This window comes from Corylus avellana, chromosome 4, assembly GCF_965113065.1.
Source record: "Corylus avellana chromosome 4, dhCorAvel1.hap1.2, whole genome shotgun sequence".
Taxonomy (NCBI): Eukaryota; Viridiplantae; Streptophyta; class Magnoliopsida; order Fagales; family Betulaceae; genus Corylus; species Corylus avellana.
In genome coordinates this window covers 12,651,555-12,676,627 of record NC_142493.1, presented here as the reverse complement: position 1 = coordinate 12,676,627, position 25,073 = coordinate 12,651,555, and the positions used below count along the sequence as shown (strand labels likewise).

General features: G+C 36.7%; 1 protein-coding gene across 1 annotated transcript; it reads right to left on the bottom strand.

The window, feature by feature from the left end:
- Positions 1-1,554: 1,554 nt before the first annotated feature.
- On the bottom strand, positions 1,555-21,237 carry LOC132177141 (calmodulin-binding transcription activator 2). The gene is made up of 13 exons (XM_059589371.2): positions 20,967-21,237; positions 20,161-20,280; positions 18,940-19,055; positions 17,579-17,667; positions 16,624-16,666; positions 15,463-15,637; positions 15,197-15,322; positions 14,756-15,048; positions 9,455-9,988; positions 8,056-8,750; positions 6,914-7,496; positions 6,066-6,389; positions 1,555-1,914 (listed from the first exon to the last, which is right to left on the bottom strand). The coding sequence occupies exons 1-13, from the start codon at positions 21,004-21,006 to the stop codon at positions 1,783-1,785; spliced, it is 3,270 nt and encodes a 1,089-aa protein (XP_059445354.2). The 5' UTR covers positions 21,007-21,237; the 3' UTR covers positions 1,555-1,782.
- Positions 21,238-25,073: the final 3,836 nt, after the last annotated feature.

The following is a 25,073-nucleotide window of genomic DNA, read 5'->3' as shown; positions in this document are numbered from 1 at the left end:
GCGAGATCTATGAATGGAAGATCCGAACAGCAACTCCTAGGGATTAACTCTTCAAATCTCTATACAGGAGCATGCTACACCGAGGTATTTACGGATATGTTAATCAGCGCCATGGATGCCAATAAACAACAAGTCTTCACCATTGACACTAGAGCAAACGTCGACAAAAAGAGAGCGAGACAGAGCAGACACAGAGAGAGAGAGAGAGAGAGAGAGAGAGAGACAGAGCAGAGAGAGTGAGAGAAGAGAGGGAGGAGGCGGCTCAAAGAAGAGAATAAGGGTTTTTTTCCTTTATTGTTGATAACGGGGGCAAGGCGGGTATCTGCACCCCAAAATTTTAACCAAATCCGAGCAGGGCGGATCAAGGTAGGTTTGTGGGTTGGGTGTATTTTTGCCCACCCCTTGTCCTCAGTCGAGGGGAGGAGGGGATTCGATACCGTAGCAAAAAGTGATTAATGTGAAAGAAAAAAAAAAAAAAAAAAATTGTTTTGTAGTGATTTTTTATTTGAATAATAATAAAAAATGATTGATGTGATGTAAAAAATAAGATAATATTGAAAAAATGAAAAAGTGAGATGAATAGTATAGCACCAAAACCATGACAAAACCGTTTAACAAACGGAGCCTAAGTCTTTTATGTGAACATCCCTTAGCCCCTAGCAATAAAGGGGTGTTAGGAGACACTTGGTCCAAATACGATACACGTCTTTCTATTGCTTGTGTTCGTTTGTCTAGACTTGGTGGGGTTTAGTCGAATCATAGTACTCGTCATAAATGGGCCTACACGGACTAACTTTGGGTCGGGGAGGGCCATTTCCTTAGGGTTATTCTTGATACACCAACATGCATCATGTCAATGCTTAGATACAAATTATTAATACCTTAGGATTCTCTTAAATGTAAATCAAGAACTTAAAGAAAAGGTAAAAGACGACTATTTACTTTGCACTTCACTTTCCGATACGCATTTATCCACACTTATAGGTTGCTTTTAAAACCAAGCCAACTAGAAGTGCGAAACAATAGGTGTAGAAAAGTTTAATTGATAAAGAATAAATAAAGGTTCATAAACCCAAATGAACAAGGATCTTATTAATGCATAACGATTTAAATCAAATTTCTACCACCTCAGCTTTAGCTCTAATCGAACCCCGCAAATTAATTCCACAACCCCAAAAAATCAATAACCATACCACCGGTATAGTGACCACATTGACAAAAACACTATGATCAGATCACATTGACAACAAATTGACTTTCGAGGGTGAAATCATGAAATTCAAGCACCAAATTGTTAACAAACCCAGATTCAAACATACCAAAATCTATTTTAGCCTTCCTATATCTTAATTATAGTTGGGGTACGACAGAAATTACAAATTTGAAGTTGGATTAAACGGTAATTAATGATTACAATGTCTCCCTCCATTTAAAAGATTGAACAAATAACTATCCTTTCATGAAACAACAAACAAGTGAAATTCTCCACCATAAAATTTGAATAATTAAAAATCCTACAACCATTCTATTTCGAAGACTAAATCAATTGTCGTATTAAAACTGCACAACCTGAACAATAAAATTGCTAGTCAACATAATACTGTCTACCATAAACGTCAAACCCAAGTCCCTGTCAAGCCTGATAACATATTGGAAAAACATCAATAGCTGTGCAAAGTAAAATTGGTCGTCAATACACTATGTAAGCCTGGTAGATGATATAATACATTAGACATCGTATTTACATAAACGATAGAATACAGGTGGGACAAATCAGAGGTTTTACTCGAATGCTAAAGACATAAAATTGTCATCATTTAACAGCATGTCATCTTCCAACAGTGGACCAATATCAATCAGGTCCTCATCAACATCAGCTGTTTCTTCTGAACGACTCCAAACCATATTACCTCCCTGCCAAAGATTATAACGGTCAGAATTTAGACCACGCTCATAGCATGAGAAAAAAAAAATGGAAACTAGAACAAACAGTTTTGAGTACTTGTCTAACATGACCCAACAACATGCAAGAATCAAGTGGTTACAAATACAAACACATCACTTTCAAATTTTTTTTCTTTTCTTTTTACATATTTTGTTTAGCAGGGATGAGTACGAAAAGAAGCTAGCGGCAGGCTTCACCACGTCTTCAAAAAATCTCTTTTACCAGAACCATTTGCAAACATTAAACTCTATAGAACTTGCAGGTCATGAACACAAAGACCCTGTCGTCCCTGATATCTTGCTGATGGGGTTATTTCACATGGAAAAAAGGTTAGCCTAAATGATACTCAATCCATACCAGATTGGTAAATAGGCTGGCCTAAAGAACCCAAAATCTGGGTATAAAAGTCATTGCAGAACTTAGTTCAGGATACATAAGATGTTCTAAACTTCTCTGATACTTAACAAAAGATTTCAAGAACTAGAGAAAAGTCTTTAGAAGCCCCACTAAAGCCAGTGGGTAACAAAAGTGACCTTTACATGGTGATCTCCCGGTAACAGAACAATGGAAGCAAAGCACCAGTAATTAACATCCAAATGGGATATGTAAGCCCAAGAACATTGACGTGTTGAGAGAGCATCCAACCAAAAATTTTAAACCATTAAGCAGAGCTGTAGTTGATATATAACTCAACTCAAGGTCCACACAGATAATGTGCAAATTCTCTAGCGCCCGCTCTAATGTACAGACCCTAAAAATAGGCCCAACAGATTGAACATATCTGAAATGAACGACCCAACTGACACAAACAGATGCAAATGGGTCTGACGTGAAGTCGAAGAACAAACAATACAAACTCCTCCATTTATTTCAGCATATAATAGTTTCCACGTTTTTAATTAAAAGGGTGGCTGATCAAATTGATTCTTGACTAGCAAGACACTTATCTTTGCAATTAATCTCCTATGTTCTGTAAAGCTTGCAAGTGTTTTGGTCAAGCATTTTTATTCTCCCCAAGAATTACAAAGGTGCTGGAACAAAAATTTAACAGGTACTTGCGAACTGGAAATGATTCCACCAAAGCTCGAGCAAAAGTTATGTATGTCTCCGTAAGCAAGAGGGAGGTTTGGGGCTAAAGAGATTGGAGGACTGCAACCATACAGCAATTATGAAGCATATATGGAATATTTTTGCTAGGATAGGCTCATTGTGGGTTGCTTGGGTAAGAGAATACTGTTGAAGGGGAAGAGCTTTGACAAGTCAAGGTACCGAAGGCGTGTTCTTAAGAGTTGGAAAAAATTGTTGAATCTTCGTGATTTGGCTCAGGGATTTATACAATTCAAGGTTGGTGAAGGGAGTAGTATATTCATCTGGTTGGATTGGTGGCACCGGATTGGAGTGTTATATGACAAATATGAGTATCGAGCTGTTTATGATACAGGCAGTACTATGGCAGCAAAACTATCCTCTGTGATACGTGAAAAGAATTCGAGATGGTCTCCTGTTTGATCTGAAGATGTAGTGGAAATTCAAAGTAAACTTTCTCAAGTGGAACTTGGAGAGGTAGATGTGCCAATATGGACCTGCTCAAAGAAGGGAAAATATGTTCTCTGAAACTTGGGAAGCTCCAAGATTTAAGCTTCCTACGGTTACCTGGTGGAAGATAGTCTGGTTTTCCTTGGCTATACCTAGGCATGCTTTTATGCTGTGGTTGGTGGCTAGGGATGGTTTGACAACTGGGGCGAGATTGTTAAATTGGGGATATGCAGGGGATGTGTTATGTTTATTCTGCAGGGGTTGTTTAGAATGTAATGAGCATCTGTTTTTTAGCTGTAACTTTAGCAGGAGAATACCGAGACGTGTTGAGAAAAAGTATGATCGAGGATCCATGTACAAGCTGGGAGAAGATTATTGAATGGGGAGTAAATGATTTGAAGTGTAAGGGAATGAAGGTGAGCTTATGCCACTTAAGTTTGGGGCCAGTAGTTACAATTTATGGAAGCAAAGGAACAAATATTAAATATGGAAATCAGATCAGAACTGAAGAGTTGATTGATCAAAGGATCACCTGGGAAATCAGGACAAGAATTATTGCTAGAGGAAGTTTCAAGATGAATGTCAAGAATTTGGAATTATGCAGGAAATGGAACTTGCCGGAGAGAATCTTGGGTGCGGCCTAAGTTGCTGTTGTAGCTTTTTGTGTTGCATATGTCATAGAAGTTTGTTTTGTTTGATGTAATTTGAGTTGGTGGTGGTTTTCCCTCTCCCTTCCCATGAAGTGTATGGTGCTCCATCGTCGGATCTGGTTGTAAAGGAAGTTGGGGAGGAAGGGATCATTTCCTCCCCTTTTCGTGGTTGTTCTTCTGTCAGTCCAGCTGTTAACAAGGATGATGATCTCAGGTTGACTAGTTTGATTGAATCTCAGAAGTAGCCGGTAGGCTTTGGTTTGTCTTCGGAGATGGTGGTGTGGGATCAGGGGACGATTTGTGGGATGAGGAGGATAGAGATTTCCCTTACCCTTTGGGTTTAGTTGTTTCTTCTGTTTTCTTTGGGTTTTGCTAGGTCTTCCTGTGTATATTGCTTGTGTATTTAGGCCCGCCTTACGCTTCTTAATAAAATCTTTATTACTTATCAAACAAAATTTTGAGTTGGTGCTGTGTGTGTTTGAAGCAGTTCTGCTAGGCTGCAGAATGTTAATGTTGCTGTCAGAAAGTAAGGGTGTAGTGTTGTTTTTCTGCTGTCGCAGAGGAGTTCTTGTAGTTTTTGTGTTCTTCTATAAAAAATTTCTTTCATCTAAAAAAAATATTTTCCATGTTTCATGGTCAGCAGAAATATTTCTGTCTGACACAACCCAAAATTGCTAGTCAACAGAAAAGGTTTTCATGGTCAGCAGAAATGACACACAGAATGGCCAAAAAAATGACCTATGGATTTTCCCCCACGTAGTAGGCATGAACCAAATGCACGTCTTGAACATCCTAAAACTCCATTTGTTTCAACATAAAATGTTTTTCGTCAGAAAATATTTTTGAGAAAATGCTTTCAAGAAAATTTTTTCCGCTAAAATCATTTTAAGGCATTTGAATTTTTTTTATAATTTCATTCAATCATATTAACCTATAAAAATCAATTTTTTATTCACAACATATATATATATATTAACCTGCAAATTTAAGTTCCGGCAGTGTCCAAGCAAGGTCCTAGCGGGTCCTGAAAGAGGCCCGGCAGGTCCTAGTGGTGTCTAGGTAGGGTCCCGACGAAGTCCAGCGGGATTTCGGAGGTGTCCAGGCCAAGTCTCGGCAGGGTCCTAGCGAGGTTCCGACATAGGCCTGGTGGGGTCCCAATGAGGCCTGGCAAGGTCTCGGCCGGGTCCCAACAGAGGACCAATAGTGTTCTAACATTGATTTGAGGATTTGAGAATAAAAAGCTCAAACTCAAAAAAATTGTTTACGGTTTTATGAAAATTAAAGAAGCTTTTTTGTCAAACCAAAAATATTTTCTATTGACTATTATTTTCCGTCACATCAAACACCAGAAAATAAGAAAGAAAAAAATTTCAAAAATCATTTTACGCAGAAGCAACGGAATCTAAATAAAAGAATTTGGCCAAAGGGAGGCTTCGAACTTAAGAAATTCACAGAATGGGGGCACCAAGACAGGAACCAGGACCCTATCAACAATAAGACTCTAATATCATGTTACTTATAAAAAAATATTAAAAAGAGAGAGAGAGAGAGAGAGAGAGACTCTAATATTATGTTCAAGCATTAACCCAAAAAGTTAAGCTATATTAGATATAGAAGTCCAACTAGTATATAAGCCCAGATCAAGGTTCATGCCTAAGCAAAACAAGACTTTTAAAACACAGTATATAACAAGAAGTGAGCTAAAATTACTAATCCTTTTGTTTATGGTGGTAATTTACACATGCACCCATGATTGCACCCTCCACCTTGCTACAAAGGGAGGAAGTACCGTTTGAGTTAAAGCTAATTAGTAATCCATATATGAACAGTAATTTAGGAAAACTAGCTTCTATTATAAAATTAATATATTTAAAGCAATTCTTTCACATTAACAAATAAGTAAATAAATCAAAACATTTACAAAATCCATATACCTTGGTCTGACGGAAACCTTCAACAACAGTTAGCAGCCTACGGTACTGAGCACGTCCCTCTGGATTCTGTGCCATAGACTTCACCCTGGTGAGAGCTTTTTGCAATCTCTCCTCTGTTTGTTTCCTTCCTTCCTTAAGAAAATCATAATCATCCTCCTTTGAGGGCGCACTTTGTGGGTTGAGGTCTTTGGTATGTGCATCTGGTCGGAATCCCCGTAGACCAATCCCTTTACGTCTCCATCTTAATATGACCTTTTCCAAAATTCCTACAGACCAGACGATTGGTCTATATTGTTTCCTCACTTGGTGTCCCCTCACATGGGCCTTTACACCAAAAATAAATAAATCAGAATTAATCTCATAATTGATGGATTACAGGTATATAATAAAAACAATTACCAGAATATATAAAAGGTATTCTAACCCTAGAAAATGTCTGCCTTCACATTTTAACATCACATAAATTGAAAAGCAGAAGTCATTATGGCCTAACAAGAAACCAAATCGTAAATTCATCCAAAGATGAAGAAAACCAAATTGCAAACACGTTCGTCAATCTAACAAGGAGCTAAAAACTGATTTCATAATTCTCAAAATTTAACTGTGCAGACACTTCCATTCCCACCCTTTGAATTTCTTAATGGAAACACCAATTATACCATTGAAATGTCTCTTTGATTTCCCAATAGACCTATTGCATGTTGCCTCACTTATAAAGGTCCTCTCCTTATTGGGATAAGCAATCTGGCATTACTGGATAACTTCCATATTTTAGAGAGAGAGAGAGCGACCAAAAACAACATTATTAAAATCCTCAAGAAGTCAACAAGGGATAAGTAGCAATAAACCTGAATTTTGACAATTCTTTGACGGATTATTAAGAATTCTTTTCTTTTCTTCCAACCACGGAACTTCTTCTGTATTTGTGTTGCTGCGGCATGGACCAGCCCATCACTTTGTCCAGGCTTGCGTGTCTTGGAAGCTATAAGTGAAAGAGCATGTTCATCTAACAATCCATCTTTATCATCATTATTCTCAGTAATCCGTTTCCTCTGAAGTGAATACATCCGGAACATCTGATGTATACGACCAGCAGCTTGTGTGGCATTGCAGAGAGCAGTAAGTGAATCCCTCAGTGACAGTGCTTCTGCTGCGTCACCATAATTCACAGGTGTTGCTGTCCGTTCTGAAACTGTTTGCACAGCCTTCGGTCCAGAAACTTCTACTGTTTCATCTTCATTGGGATCATTCATTGTTAGGGACTTGAGATAGTCAGTCAAGGAAGACTCTGCAAGAAAACCAGAGATTCCTTTGTGTCCATTTCCAGATGCCAGGTCTGCAGGTGTTCTACCCAAAAGAAATTCTGGAGACGGGTCCGTCAATGCTCCAGGAGCTGCACCCAGAGAGACAAGGAATGCCACCATCTGCTCTCTGAATTTAACAAGGATTCAAACATGAACAGAGAAAAAAAAAATAGCTGTTTCAACCATGACATAGATTGAACTGATACAAATTGCAACTCAACCGAAGCCCAAGAAACTAATGCAATTAATTTTGGACGATTTGAAACAAATTTTTATAATTTGCATGCAGTAGTTTATCTGCATATGAACAAAGGCAAGCAATGGAAGACTTGATGTTTGAAAGGCCGATTATAAAAGTGAATAAGGCCTTTGTAACCAAAAGTATGTAGGAGGGCATTTTAGTTATACTTGTGGTTACACAGAGAGTGAGCAAGAGAGAGGGAATGTCTTCAATCAACATCCTGTACAAGCTACAAGCAGCTAAAATGGCTTCTTCATTTCTAATGCAGACCATATCTGGGAAAAGACTTTACAGAATTGCATTTCCTGAGTCCAAATTGATCAGGGTGGGGAAGGCTAGACTTCAAGCCAAATATCCCTAGGCTCAATCACAAAAAAAAAAAAAATAATATATATATATATATATATATATATATATATAGCAAATCAAGTTCAGAGGATCTTGCCTGCCACAAAATGCAGCCCAATGAAGGGCAGTCCATCCATTTATGTCCCGGAAATTGATGCTAACTTCCGCTGTTACAATTGGTTTTATGGCCCAATCATAACCAAGGGCAGCTGCTAAATGTATCACACCTTGCCCCTCATCATCCAATACACTTGGCCCTTTACCATCTTCAGATACTTTATGGAGGAGCCATGAGTACAACTTCTCTTTCATTAACATTTTAAGGAGATGTTCCTTCCCTTCATGTTGGGATAAATCCTTCTGTGAGGTTGTCTCTACCATCTGGTAATATTCCTCTTCCTCCTTCAATGAAATAATTTTACTGATCAAGTCTTGTTTCACAGTAACACCTTCAACAAAGTGACTGGGAGGGCTGATAGATCTTAGAGACAGTAACTTCTCAAGTCGCGAATAAAGAATCATTTCATTAGTAGTGCCACCATAGATAATGGCAATATCTATATCTTTAGTAGAGCCCACTCGATAGTCAAATTCCCGCACTTCACTACAAGCTAACCTGTTGGAACATGTTACATAAAAAGGGACTTGCCCAACAGCACGAGGTGGAGCACTGCAACAAAGAACCCCATTGGCTAAAATTTCTGCAGGAACCTCCACTTCCCCGAACATACATGACCAGTTACATTTTGCTACATCAGGTAGACTCTTCAAAAATGTTCCAGTTATCAGAACCTGAATTATATCAAGAAATTGAGAAGTAATAAGAAATCGAGCAGTATTTTCTCTTGTACAGTACACCAGCACCCATCAAATCTCAACAGAGACGAAACAAATATGAGTCCAGAAAAAATTGGAACCAGTAAAAAAGAAAAACTTAAAAGCAAAATTGAAAACTTTTGAAAAAGTCAGGAAGCGAAGAACAAAGTTGGAAAATGTAAAATAGCAATTTACTTCGTGGGAAAAAGCAGTTCATGTTTGAAGCATAAACAAAAGATGCACCAATACCAAGCCGATATGAACATAACAATTTGTGAGTTATAAGAAATTATGATCTTGCCAATGCTATTTGGCGATGCATGCCTTTTTTTTTTATAAATAAATCAATCTCATTAGAAATAGTAAATGCGATGCATGCTTAACAAAAATGTAGCACAATATGTACTCTTTTAATTTTTGGTTTGAAAATAGCATGTTTTCTTTTTTTTTTTTTTTTTTTTGATAAGTATGTTTGAAAATAGCATGTTATTTGCTATTTAATCAAGAAAGGAGAACACATATATAAATCTATCTATATATATAAGTGAATATCTCACAATTGAGAAGATTGATTGAATTACTTGCAGTGCAAAATCAACACAAGATATAATTCAAGTTTTTGTCCTATTCTTTTCTTTTTATTATTAGCAGGGATACTATAGTCCATATATATTCCTTACCTCAGTCTCTGAGTCTGTGTAAGCCCACTTTGGCGAAAAGTCTAAAATACTAAAATGCTGGTCCTGAGAGAGAGAGGGACTCAATGAGGAATCATCGACTACATTTCCACATTCATCAGTGCTCCATGATATACCAGATGAGGTCTTCAAATGCAAATCATCTACATCTTCCAATTCTTTAGTAACCCATCGAGAAAAGCTGTCAACTTTCTTCAAACCCTCTTCTCCATGTAATAATGGTTTTTTCAGAGTCAAAGCATAGCTAGTATTTCCTTCAGTTGGCATATCAGTTTTGGAATTTGATTTTATTGAACACTGGGATTCATCATTTGCAAGCTGTATTTGAAGCTTGTTCTGCCCAGGCTGTTCATTTTGCTGAACAGCATAAGCTGAAATTGGTTCAGAAGCATTTCCCAAGTTCATATCATGAGTTCTAGCCTCGAATGACGTCATACCAAAATCATATGTCAATTCCAAATTTGAAGACTCGTCCATAAGCCACATGGGCAACTGTGCTGAATTATCGTCAAAGGTCTGGAGTAAGAGAATCTAAGATTAGAATTAAAATAATCAAATGAACTTAAGAACAATTGAGGAGAGAGCAAGAAAATATATTTATCACATATGTCATTTAAGCAACGTTAGCATGCAAACAAAACAAACTCAACCCCCCCACCCCAAAAAAAAACACAAAAGCAAAATCAATGGTAAAGCAAGTGAGCAACAAACTGATTCTTTGAACACTACAACAAAACAGATAAAAAACCAGATGGTCAAATTGAGCAACCAAACATGTGTGGTCGTCAATTAAGCTGCATGTGTCGAAATTAAAATTTTTTCAGACCCTTTTGGGACTTGAATCTCATGAGCATGCTAGTCATGATAGAAGTGCAAATGCCATGCCATTGAGACAGTGACTTTGCCAGTTTGGCCTTTTTTTCGCTTGAAAGTTATAAATGCTAATAAAGAGCCCGTCATTTAGACATTATTTGTAGCATTACCGTATCTTTTTTAATTTTACTTTGGATAAAATACTTAATTAATTATAAATTCAAGCACAAATTACATATGAAAACATCTAAGTAGAAAGATGATTCTTCAAAAATAAAAAAATCATGTCTATTATGTTTTTCTCTAATGTTTATATTTCTTCCATTATTAATTGACATTATAAGAAAAAATATTATATAATTAACCAACATCTTCATCAAGTCCATGTATTTACTCAAAAAATGCTACATAAACATCAAACAAGAGATTGACCATGGAGATTAACCAACCTTCCCTAGCCTCACTATATTATGGCATGGAACTCCTCTTTGGTAGACTACTGAGCATTACATATATGCATATATAAGTCAATTAACATATTGGTCTGCCTAGCCCAAAAAACATTACATTCCACTGAATATTCCCTTCTCGAAACTGCAAGTTATCCGCCACCCACGCATCCTTTCTCTGAGCAATACTGAAATTTTATCGGAATGCAAATCTGATGCAGATCGGATGAAGCTGGCAGAAGGCTCTGTTCGAACCCTGTTCGAACGGCCATATGTTATTTTGATGTTTTTAGGGTTCAAACCGAGTTCATTTCCTCCAAAAAAGGCAATTGTTGTTTGTGAATCAGTTTTGATGAATGAGAATACTCAGAGTTGAGTTTCTTCCTCTTTTTCCTTCAAACCTTAAATAGACTCTATCGTTTTGAGAAGAATTCTTAGATCTTTAATAGACTCAAGATCTAGAATTAGTTATCCATTCTTTATTGATGTTCTTCGCTGCAGCCAACTAAGTCACGCTGCATCATTTGGTATCAGAGTTTCCATGAATTGGGAGGGGTGACCGTTGTGCAAGAATGAACGAAGTGTACGTGCGCACGGAGGCAGCACGTAAGGAGCAACCGGCAATTAGTTTGCGGCACATGAGTGGTTGGCCGAACGGTTGTCGTCGCCAACCAAGACCGCGATTTGCGGAGACGGAAGGCAAATCTATCGATGAACGTTGGCAACACGTGGAGGATCAATTCGAGGCTATGAGGGATCAAATTGAAAACCTCACTACCCGATTATCCAACATGGGTGGTCACAATGGGAGTGGATCCGGAAACCCATTTGCCGAGCGCCGAACGCATGGAAGTCAGCACCTAGCGCAAGCTCATTTCAATCGGCAGGTGAAAAGGTTCAAACTTGATATACCGGAATTCCAAGGTTGCTTGCAACCCAAAGAGTTCATGGTGACAGAAAAACAAAAACAAAAAAAGGAAAATTCGACAAAAAGAAGGGTCCTAGAGAGGCGGAGGAGATTAGGAGTCAATCGGTCATGGAGGAGAAAGATGGCTTTATTGAGGAAGATTGCTCGGTAGATTGGGCCTCTCCACCAATCTATGACACATATCCCAACGACGAGGTAAGTTCTATACATCAAGTGCTTGATGAAAGCCCTAAAATAGAAGTCGTAGCTTTGGAAGTTGATTTCCTTGGAATTGATGCTATCTTGTCAAAGACTCTTAACCAAAGTTGTGATGAGATCTATGGGGCAGAGACAACTTTTCTATCAAAGAGTGAAGGGGTCTTTGTGAGTTCTTTGGGAATTCTCATGGCTTGTGGGAAAGGCGAAGCACGAGAGAAGTATGACAAGTCTACAAGACAAAGTGGTGTGTGGGGCTTTTCATGACAAACATCGAGGTATGTAAATGATGAAGAGCATCACATTTATTGTGGGGTGTTGTCTTGTCTTGATCTTGAGGAACAGCGAGTGGAATGAGTTGACTAGACATCCGAAGGACCATGGGAAGAACCGGCCGAATTCGAGGATGAATTCTCTCCAACCTAGGGAGAATGATGCAGATCAGATGAAGCTGGCAGAAGGCTCCGTTCAAAGCCCATTCAAACCCCGTTCGAACAACCATATGTTATTTTGATTTTTTACGTTTTATATACGTGGCCATCCGAACGGCCATAAGTCCTGTCCGGACGGGCGCCGTAGCATTGTTTAGGGTTTAAACCGACTTTATTTCCTTTATTTTAGGTTTAGGGTTTTGGGAGTTTATATTTCGTGTTTTATTAGGTTTAGGTTTTTGGGGGTCTATAAATACATGCTTATAGCTTCCAGAAAAGGCAGTTATTGTTTATGAATCAGTTTGAGAATACTCGGAGTTGAGTTTCTTCTTCTTTTTCCTTCAAACCTTAGACTCGATCATTTTGAGAAGAATTCTTAAATATTTGATAGACTCAAGATCTAGAATTAGTTATCCCGTTCTTTCTTCTTGTTCTTCGCTGCAGCCCACTAAGTCGCGCTGCATCAAAAAATCCTTTCCCAATTCACTAAATGAAATTTAAACTCATCCCCAATACCACCCCATAGAAAAACTCTCTGAAGTCTCTCAAGCCTATTAGCCACATCCACTAGAATAGGGAAAAGAGACACATAATACATAGGTAAATTGGATAGAGTACTCTTAATCAAAGTCAATCTACCACCCTTAAATAAATAATGCTTCATTGGCAACAAAGAGACTCTACAACCAAGAATACTGGCCAGCTCTTCTACATCTTCCACTTCGCCTCTAGGAACAATTTCTGATTTTGCTAAATTGGTTCCCAATCCCAAAACTGGTTCAAAACATAAGAAAATACACCACAAATGTCGAATTTGCTTGGAATTTGCATTACAAAAAATCAGGGTATCATTAACAAAGAGTAAATGAGACACTAACAACTCTTCAGTATTCCTTGATCCCACTGAGAAACCTGTCAAATGACTCATATCCATCATCGCAGTCATCATCCTACTCAAAGCCTTCATAACCACCACGAAAAATAGCGGCGATAAAAGATCCCCCTGCCTCAACCCAAAATAGCTAGAAACTTCCCAAAATCCCCACCAGCTTGATTTCAGGGTAATGTCTCCATAATTTTCTTACCAAAATCATCCATATTCCTCATTGTTTGATTCTCCGCTTTACCCATATTGTCCCCACTTGAATTTTCTAATTCCTTCTCATGTCCCTTCCCCGTCAAAACCTCTGCGACCATTTGTCTGTCTTCCTCCACCAGCCGCTCCTTCATGGAAGTAACACCACCATCAACTTTCTCACTTCTTCTTTCAGTACTTCCAGAACATTCAAAAAAATTAATCACCTTCCTCAACTAAGCAATGCATGCCACCCAGCCTCTGCCTTCGTTGGCCTCTGGAATCATTATGAAACTACTTTGGCCACCTCCTCCATACTCCGATAATTCCAAATACCTTCCATGGCTATTCAATCTCCTCTGTGCAATGTAAATTGTGTTCCCGTGACGTATTGACCAATAAAAGTCTTTCATCTCCACCCCTCTAATCAATTCCTCCACTGTCAATGACAGCCATAACACACTCGGCTTACCCATCATCACCACTCTAAACGTCCCTTTGCTCCATTCCATTTCAGACCAAATCTCAAACGCCTTTGCTTCTACGTAGAAAGAAACCCATATATGCCATTGTAACCAACACAACACGTCCCTAAACCAGCAAATATTGCCTCTGAACCACTCCCTCACACGTCAACAATTATCACGGCAAGCCCATCACCAGAGACGCTAAAAAGTTATCATGAAAAATATAACAAGGAATAAACAAATGAATTCAATTGAAAATGTACTACTAAACCAACGAATCTTAATTCAGACTTCTTTTTTTTCGTTCAGCTAAGGTAGATTCATCCTTGATACTACCACAAGCCCACTCCATCTTCACCACTTGAGCCAAACCCTAGGGGCATATAAATCAAAAACTCGATGTCAAACAATTTTGAACCTGTAGGGAAGTTGCATTTAGTGGTTCCCTCCTTGCATCATTATGGAGTATTTCAAGGTGGAGATCTGAATTATTTCTGACGAAAGCTACCAAAGTTGTCTATAATTGAGGAGAAACATGCTTGTGTCATATTGGGAGACGGACATCAACTCCAAAAATTCCAACATGACAGCCGCTTCTATAGGGTCCATATAGATTTCATTATAGTCAAGTTTGTGAATGATGGCAAAGACTAAAGAGTTTGACTCTTATCAGATCATTGCATGTGGGAGAGGTTTTGTGCGGTCAATCAGTTTTAGAGTGGGAGGACAGAAGTGGATGATTGTACTATGCTCAAGTTAGACCCTATATACATGATCCATAAAGCAAGCTGTGTATGCCATAAATTGAACAGAAATTTTTTTTATAGGAAAATAATTCTCAGAAATTAACCTTTTCATAAGATGTTAAATGATAAATACACGTAGATCAAGCCAATAGTAGAGGTAGAAGATTGAAAGTCATTACCTGCCAATTTGACTGTATTGGTAAAGAATTTTGAAACTCCTCTTTTACAATACTCCCACCTGCTAAAAGCTCATCTAGACTCATGTTTTCATGTCCACGGAGAATTCCCATTGGCGCAGGTACTGAAGTATGAAATCCACTTGTAGACTGCTCCAAGACCTCTTCCCAGGAAGCCAAATCAATTGTTTTTTGAGAAACAATCGCATCAGTAATTTCATCACTGCCTCCAAGTCTATCTTTCTGAACATGCGAGATATAATTTACCCCAGGCATTGATGAAATACCATGATTATCTGGTAAGAATTTCAAGAACGCAATCAGGTACATAATGTCATTTAAAAGCTTGTGGAGGCGAAGCAGTTTCATGAATGGATATGAACTTGGAAAGTATGTCAAGAAAAAAGGAATGGAGAAAAATTCAAATACAAAGAACACAGCTACCTGCAGAAGGAGACAGAAAATAAGAACTCAAGGCACTAGCATCCATCCCTTCTGTCAAAGGACCAGTTTTTATTGGCAGAGACTCGAGAAACGAGTGAGATCTTGAACTTGCCTGGTCAATATCCTCTGCACCAAATCTCACAAAAATTATAATAGAAATTCATATGTATGGTCAAAAGTAAGTAAATTTTCAGTATTAGTCCAGATTAGGCCAACAGGATGAGCAAAAGACAAACTCTAGTAACAAAAGCAGAGACAGAAAATACCAGAATCAGCATCTTCACATAAAGATGTCAGAGAACTGATTGGGCTTGGGGAATCTGTACTTCTGCAAGGGACTCTGCTATTATATGTGGAAAAGCTCGAAGTCAAAGGGCTGTCCTGGAAATCTGGTGCAATCTGATCACTCTCTCTGATGCCTCCTATATTTGTCCTATTACCCTGATGCGGAACGTAATCCAAAGAACAAGAATTTGTAGGTCCTTTAGTTAAAATATTTATATCATACAATATCCACAAGACTTCAAAACTAAATACCTTTGCAAGAAAAAGCTAGACGTACTGAAATTATATTGTCAAATTATAAAGAATTAGGATATTGGTCATCTAACAAATTAAATTATTTTGGAAACTTACAGAGCTCAAAACTTAATACAGAAAAATACTACTCCATTTCTTAAACCAGGTAGTTGCATTTTTGCATATAAATAAAATAAACTTGCTACAGAGAACTCCCAAAATATCTCAAGAGCAGAAGTGCCTCTAGAGCATCATAAAAAATTTATATATATATATATAACATTGTTATATGCGCTATATGAGGGTCATTATCCAGTACTGATTCAACTTAAGAGTAGACTTCCGGGCGCCTGTGGGGAAGAGTGATGAAATGGCTTGCTCTCAATACTCAAATCCAGCGTAGACTTCAATATTGCACCAGACAATTGCCCCTATTTTAGCATATGTTATATGTTGATGTAAAAAATATTTATTATCAAATATGTGTGTATATGTGGCGCACATTCAGTGTATGTGGTATAATTTTTTATTTTTTTTTTTTTTTTTTTTTTTGACAAGTAAATGTATGTGGTATAATAGTAAGACATAGAAGCTAATAGAATATAAAAATAAAAAATAAAAAATAAAATTATTGACCAAATTGGTTTACCATAATGGTTGGAGTTGTTGCTTCCTAACATGAGTACTTGGGTTCAAAACCCAATTACCTAGTTTTTAATTTATTTTGACTGAAAAGTGGCCCAAATATAGACCAGGGTATGGACAAATTTGTGCTCCAGCAAAAATAATCAGGGAATCCACAGTCAAAATCTTTAAAGCGTGACTTCAGAGTGGGAGAACCCTCCCTCCAAGGCAGATTAGGGCAACCCAGGCTTCAACAATAAGAAAATAATAATGAAGTGGATTACCTTAACTTCCAAGTAGTGGACAAAAACTATGTGCATCAAATCCCTGCAAAAATCAACAAGCACAGGTGAACCAAAACGAAAGACCCAAACAAGAAAAAAAATTACAGAACATTATGTTTAATTTCAAGAAATCATACCAATTTATGGACAACCAAGCATAAAAAGTTTCAAATATCGATGGAATCTCTTTTATAATTTTACAATGATAAAGGGCACAAAAGATAATCTCCAAGGGAAGAAGCAGGAGATCAGAGGTGAAAAAGAAGAAGAAAGAAGAAATGACATTGAAAACAAGAAAACAGGAAAGGAAGCGATAAACAAGAAAAAGCAGCATCACAAATTCCTCATGCATTTCAACATCAAAACTTAGCTTATATCTCTCAATCCTTAAGCATATCCTAATTTATGCTTTGCAACAATCTCACAAACAAACCTGCAATTAACGCAAGGCATAAGTACATGTAAGGTATAAACAAGAACACCTAACTCCACCCTAAAACCCACACATGACATCCTCACCAATTCAGTGGAGGCCTTTTAGAAGTCTACTGTAAGGGCAATGAGGCATGAGTGTAAAGTGGAACATGATAATCGCTTAGCTCTATTGTGCACATATTGACAAGGCAATTCAACTAATCTCCAATCTAGGTGTATAAGAAAAAGTAGCAGGTAAAGGCTCTAAAAGGAGAGAGAAGCTCTATCAAAATGGATGATAGCAGAGACAAAAAATACCGATCAACAAAGACTAAAGGAATACACTAGAAAACAAAGACCCTCACAGCAAAGCATACTACATGGAACAGAAATTTTAGCCTTGATGATGATGAAATACGCATTTTCAGTTCCAAGATCTTTTGCAATAATCTCAACTACTCAAAGCATCTAAATTTATAACTATATAACCCTAAACAAAAGCATGATGAAAAAAGTGAAATATAAGTTAGTTCAGACTTACTGTTCAAGCATCCAATAGCTGCGCCTTTGAAAGTTTTCATTTTCTTCTCCATGGGCATAATAGCAGTGTAGCACATCAACACTACCAACCTAAAATTGCTTGACATATGTTACCTATCAGTCCTCAATAAATTTTAATAGAGTCACATGAAAAACTATTGTCATCAAACAAATCTCCCAAAAAAAAAGAACATGTGTTACTTTACCCATCCCATTCTGAGTATTTGACAAAACCCAAATACAATTAAGAAAAGACAATGGCTATGTTTGTCAAAATACTAGTTTTCTGTTTTCAGTTTGAGTTCCCCACTCTTCTCAAATACATTAATAAACAACTCAAAACAGCAAAAAAAAAAAAAAAACACTTTTCAAAATACAAAATACTTTTTATAAAACATTTCACGCCTTCTTGTAGGAATATCAAGAAAGACTATTTTGACAAAACAAATGTTTGACCTTTTTCACGGGTAGGAGCTAACTTATTATTTAAAAATAAATAAAATAAATAAATAAATAAAAAAACAGGACACGAGTGGCCATGTGGCCACCCTCAGCTCTTTTTCTCTTTTTAATTTTTTATTAGGAGTCAACTCTACATATGTTTGGGTTTTCTCAAAATAAGCAAGTGTACTCCATAAAGAAAGAGAAATGCTCCATATTCTCCAACAAATTCAATAGATCAACCATTAAATTTGTGGAGTCCACCATTGACTTGTATGGGGTCCACATAAATTCACAAATCTAATGATTGATTTGTAAGGTGAGATTGAAAAAATATGGGAAATATATTGACACCAAGCATTTCTCATAAAAAAAAAATAATAATGATAATAATAAATTAAAAAATAATAAAAACATTTTCTCAAATGTGGCTCCACCATAATACACTTCTAAAAATACCTGACATTTATGTCAGGTCAAAGCACTTTTTCAAACCAAAAATACGCTAACAAGCATAACCAACAAATGCAAGGACAACTTGCATTCTTGATAGTATTTTTCCACCATTACCCTTACCAAATGCTTTGAAATTGACAAGTTGACACTCATTATGCTTACATTAATTTTAATAGTTAAGGATAATATGTGAAAGAAAGTAGTTTGTGCATTACTAATTGAACAACAGATATTTATTTTGGCACATACGAAAAGTAAAGAATGAGACTTACTAAAGATGGAGGGAGTAGATAACATATGCAAACCAAAATTATTAAATATCCAGGTAGCCATGTTGATATCGTATAGCAAAATGTGCGAGTTCTTTTTTTTTTTTTTGTGATAACTAAAAATGTGAGTTCTACAGGACCAAATATAGATACCTAAACTCCAAATAAAAGCAATTGACCTTTTTTGCAATCTTACCTTCAGCTTCTCATGAGCTTCCTTCACAGTCTTTCCATCTTTCTTCTTCCTCCAATTATGTCCATCCTTTCTAAAGTATCTCAACACCTTCCTATCAAAAAGAAGAAGTGAACCACCTGGCATGTGGAATGCATGTCAAGCTATGAAGTTATATATGTATCTGCTTAAAATTGAAGGAAAAAAATTATAAACTACCCATTTAATTGCATAAGATTCTTCTGATTTCAGGGTGAAACAGTACAAGATGTATATAACCATACGAGAATTAAAACAAACTTCAAGGGCAAGAAAGAGATAGGCAATATTAATATTTTTGTTGGCACCAAAAACACTAATATCATGGATGTCCAAACATATACTCCATGGAAACTAGAAAAAATTTAAAATACTCCAAGAATTATTTTTTTCTCAGAAAAATTCAGATCTGAGTTGCTTGTCAAATTTGAGAATATGCATGCACAAACAAATAGGTATCTAGATATAAGGCGAGACTAGTACGGAAAAAATAAAGAAGCAATCACATCTAAACTCCCCTAACAACAGTTCCTCCCAATGTCAGACACAAGTTTCTGGGGGAGTAACACTTCCTGTACATCATGTGACACCAGCTAGCTGAATGAAGAGATAAGGCTTCTAAGCCCATTCAGAACAGGTGATTCAGCATTCCAGGAGCGAATAAGACAAGAACCAACAATACTATTCAGGGAAAGAAAAATATTCAACTAAAGGTGAATTCATATAGTGGTGGCGCATAGGAACTATAACCCGTCTTTCTTTTGTTCTTTTTTCCTGCCTTTCACAAAAAGGGTTCCTGTTTTGCCGTGGCAGGCCCGGGGGGAGCATCCTCAATGACCCCTGGTTATATATGTATATATAATCCACTAATTTTTTTATTATCAATCACCAAAAATTTGAGGTCCAGTACTATGTGTAATTTGGACATCTCATGCAAGGTATCTAGGGCAAAATATTATGTCTGAGGATTATGTTTGACTTCAAAAGTAATTGTAGCTTACAAATGCGAGAACACATATACTTGTATTTCTCCCAAATTTTTGCCAACCTACATGTCCACTACTTTTAAAACTTAGAAGCACACACACAGTCATAGAAGATGGGTGATTCAAAGCCTGAAGGTAAATTCATGTAATATACACTGTGAATGTAATTATTATGTGAAACAAATTGATATTTAAATTTCTTTATTAGCTAGAATCATACTTGGGGGCCTGTTTGGAGGCTCTGGTGCAATACAAAACTTCTCATAATTACGAAGAATTTCACAAATTTCAGCAGGTCGCAACCATCGATGTTGGGCTTCTGAGAGTATTTGGCGAATATCTGCAAATCAGACTCGACCAATAAAAACATACTCAAAAGGTAACACTAAAAATAAAACTAAAAGATATAAACTACGAGACATAGTAATTGAAAAGAAAGCAACCAAGCGAGCAAGAGAGAGAGAGAGAGGAAGAGTGAGTTGATGAGTAGATAGATATAGGATATTCAAAAACAACTCACGCATACAACTCTTCCACCACCTTTTGTTTGTTTCCTTTAAGAGGGAAATTTTGATTTCAATTTGAGCGTTTCATTCTTAAGCAAAGGCCACCCAGAAATACTAAAAACAAACCAAACTAATTCCATTATAAATTTTAGTCCGAAAAATCCCCATTTCTCAAATCAATCCTCGAGAAAGTAATCCGATTACCAAGCTTAACTAAACCCGAAAAATAAAATTCCTCAAAGCCCCAAATCATCGTATAAAAATTTCATTCCAAACCCATCACTTTCCTCAATTTTCTCAGTATCCAAACAGACCCCGATAAACCCCTCTCTCATCCTTCACTAAAAATTCTTCCACTGAAGCTGACGCAACATACCTCGACACACAAAAAACCCTAAACCTAAACAATAATCAACAGAAATTCACAGAAACTTCTACAACAAGAAAACAAATATTAAAAAAAGAAAATAGACGGATCCAAAATAAAAATTAGAAAAAATAAAAATGATAGAAATCTGACCCAGTTGAGGACCCGGCCCGTAGGATCCCCGCTCCGCCATGGGGAAGAGTGAATGAATCGAAGTCTGAAGCAGCAGGAACGCACACGCACGGAGGAAGACTTGGATATAGTCAGCTTTTGAAAGGAAATGACGTGGGAAGTAGAACAGGTGACTTCCTGGATTCTTCTGTGAGAAACTTGGTACTACAAAGTCTGATGGGGATGATCAAAAAGTCAATCTTGATGTGTGCTTCGCCGAATCATGGTTTGACTTGTGGCGCAGAGATGAAGGAAAGTGGGCCTGCGTCCTTTTTTTTCTTATTTGGTTTCTCTGCATCTCCGGGTGGGCGTCTGCTTTTTTTTTTTTTTTTTTTTTTTTAATAGAGTAGTATATTTTGGAGAAATATTATTTAGTAATCAATTATATAATTGAGATGACGTGATAGAAAAAATTAATTTTTAGTTTTTCTTTTTAGTAATCACTGTTTATCTAGTGTCCACAAGGTGTAACTCAATCGGCTGTAAACCACACATGTCACTAGTTTGAATATCTCTCTCCTTCTTCTTTCTTTGTGTAAACATGTTTAAAAAAAAAAAAAAAAAATCACAGTTTACTAAATAGTATTAATCGTTTTTAAAATATTGGATTTGGGTGAGTTAGGTATTTTGTAGTTTTTTTTACGGTTTAGATTTAATTTTAATTTTTTTATAAAAAAAATTGAGGGTAAAATTAAATATAGACCTTCAAAAATATTACAACAAATGTGATGTAGTGTTTTTACATCATCTCACTTCGACATAAAAAGATTAACAAATAACTTAAAAAACAAATGTTTGCCAAATACTAAAATCTAAATTTAATATTTATGTCAAATCATAACAACAACAAAAAGTAAAAAATATTCCTTAAATCTTTTTACCAAACAACCGTTCCAGCTTGGTTATGGCTGGTTGCCCTTTAGGAAACTGTCTTATTAGTTAGCAAAATCTGTCTATTTACTTTAGTTACCTATTTTCAAATCAGCAAAATATGTCTTATTACTTAGTTTGGCGTCTCACTACTTGTTTTAAAAATGAAAACAAACAAAATAAATAAAATAGTAAAATCATAGAAATATTATCTTCTTGGAAAATGCTAGACATCCCAAGACTTTATTCCCAAAAGTTATTCTCAAATGATGTGTTACCATTTCATGAGTTGGTGATACACTTCTAGAAATAATAAATCTCATAAAATGGTAATACAACATTTGGGAACCAACTTTTGGGAGGAAAATTTGGGATGTATTTTCTTTTCACATTTTTTACTTTTCTCCTCTTGGTAAAGTACTTGTAAATTTTTTTTAATAATCACACATGTAACGGCCTAGGGAAAAACGCTGGCTACATGCGCTATCACCTCAAAATGACTAATCAATTTGGAGCTTCCCTATAATTCATTATAAAGTTCAGTTTCACCTAGTAACTATGCAGTGTGAGACTTAGCACCTATGACTATCTTTATAAATCACATACTCCATGTGGGTTTCTTCTTATCTTCTCAATATGTGACTAGGGTGTTACAAACTCCCCCTCTTAAATTCTTAATGTCCTCATTAGGGCCATGTCATGCAGTGCTCCAATACCACATGACCTGGCATTACTAGGTGGCTCTAATACCATTTATAACACCCATACTCCAAGTGGTATAATATTGTTTGCTTTTGGCCAAGCCCGCATGGTTTTATTATTGGGTTTACCCCCAAAAGGCCTCATACCATTTAGAGAGAGTATATTTCATATAAACACATCATTTTTTCCATGCTCAAGCAATGTGGGACGTCACAATCACCTCCTCTTAGGACCCAACGTCCTCATTAGTGACCCTTATGGGTTTGTGCACGCTCCTCTCATCTCAGGCTGAGCTATGGCTCTAATACCATATGTAATACCCTTGTTCCAAGTGGTATGATATTGTCCGCTTTTGGTCAAGGTGGCACGGTTTTATTACTGAGTATACCCCCAAAATGACTCGTACCATTTAGAGAAAGTATATTTCATATAAATACATCATCTTTTCCATGCCTAAGCAATGTAGGACGTCACAGTCAGCTCCTCTTAGGACCCAACGTCCTCGTTGCCGACCCTCATAGGCTTGTGCACGCTCCTCCCATCTCAGGCTAGGTTTTATAATGAATTATAGGGAAACTTCAAATTGACTAATCATTTTGAGGTGATAACGTAGATATGGCTAGCATTTTTTTCTGGGCCGTTACAAACTCCCCCTCATAAATTCCTGAGGTCCTCATCAAGGCCATATCATATAATGCTCCAATACCACATGACCTGGCGTTACTAGGTGGCTCTGATACCATTTGTAACGGCTCAAGAAAAAGCGCTAGTCACATCTGCGCTATCACCTCAAAATGATTAGTCAATTTGAAGCTTTCCTATAATTCATTATAAAGCTCATTTTCACATAGTAACTAGGCAATGTGAGACTCAGCATCCATGACTATCTTTATAAATTACATACTCTATATGAGCTTCTTCTCATCTTCCCAACATGGAACTGAGGTGTTACAACTCGTGGTGCTAAGAGTGTGTTCACTTGTGCATAAAATTATTATCAATTTCTAAAAATCTATTTATTTGTATAGTTTAGCCAATAATAGTTACAAAGATAGAAACAAAAATGGTGACTCACCAAAAGTATCGGCAGCAGACACTCTTATGCCTAGGTTAATAAGATATTTATGAGAAAGGTCATAAAGCAAAGGAAAGAGAGAAGAGTGTACAATTTAGGGCTAGCAAAACAAGTACCTGGCACGACCCGATTACAACCCACGGGTACCCGTTACACGATTAGCCTATACATAAACACGACTCATTTAGTTAAACTGGTAATCGGGTCTGACACAATTATGACACGGAAATAGCCGGGTAACCCGACACAACTCGTTTAACCCGTTTACAATAAACAGGTCATATCAGGTAGTAACTCGACCTGACCTGACCCGCTAAAAACCCTAAACCTTTTAAAAAAAAAAAAAAATTTGAATTTGTAATAATAATACATGAATACTAATACAATTGTTAATAAAAGCATTCACAAAATTAACAATTTTCAACTCTATACATATTATAATATTAGATAGTTCATTTCCATAATTCCATGTAATGCAATAATGATTTTAGTTTCTCTTTAAGGAGACTATTTTGCTATGATGACCAGTGTAGATATTCTCTGTTTTACTGTTCATATTAAATTTCACACACACACACACACATATACACCATTATATATATATGAAATGTATATGGATCAAATTAGATTTCCCACGACATTTCCATCATAGCAATAAAGAAAAAAGATAATAATAATAATAATAAAAAGCCAACAAAAACAAAATAATAAACAAAAAATAAACAAAACTCAAAACTCAAAACTACATCATCATTAGATTCATTACAAATTACGTTCCAATTGGCCATTATGCCTGGTGTTGTCCACTTGAAGTCTTAAAGGATCCATGATCCATCCCATGTAATCAAATATATGAATTATGAAACACTACAAATATGCTTATTTTTTGACTTTTTTTTTTTAAACCGGGTCTAATGGGTACCCGTCAGACCCAGTTAGTACCCGCCAGACCCGAACAATAACCAAGTCTAGGAGTTCGACCCGCCATACACGAAATTAACTGCGTCTTAAACGTGTAGACCCGAATCCAATAAGGCCAAACTCGATACCTATTTTTTTCGTATTGTGTTCGTATCGAGTTCGCAGATCGTGTCAAAATCGCCAACCCTATGTACATATCATTAATGCTGTAAATGAGCCAAGCCGAGCCAAATATTAGCAAACTCAAATTGGATCATTTAAGAAAATACTTAATCAAGCCGATCTCGAATTCGAGCTGAGAACTCTTTGCTCAAGATCGGCTCATTAGAATAAAATGGTGCTCAAGATCGAGCTCAAGACCGATAAAATTTTGATTTTGGGCGAGCCGAGCAAGCCGAGCTCTTGAATAGCTCAACTCGGCTCACACCTCGTTAGTAAAGAACCTCATGCGTGCTCAAGCTTTAGCTAATAAGCTGGCTTAAAAATTTTAATTTTAATAAATCAACTTTACTTAGAAAATT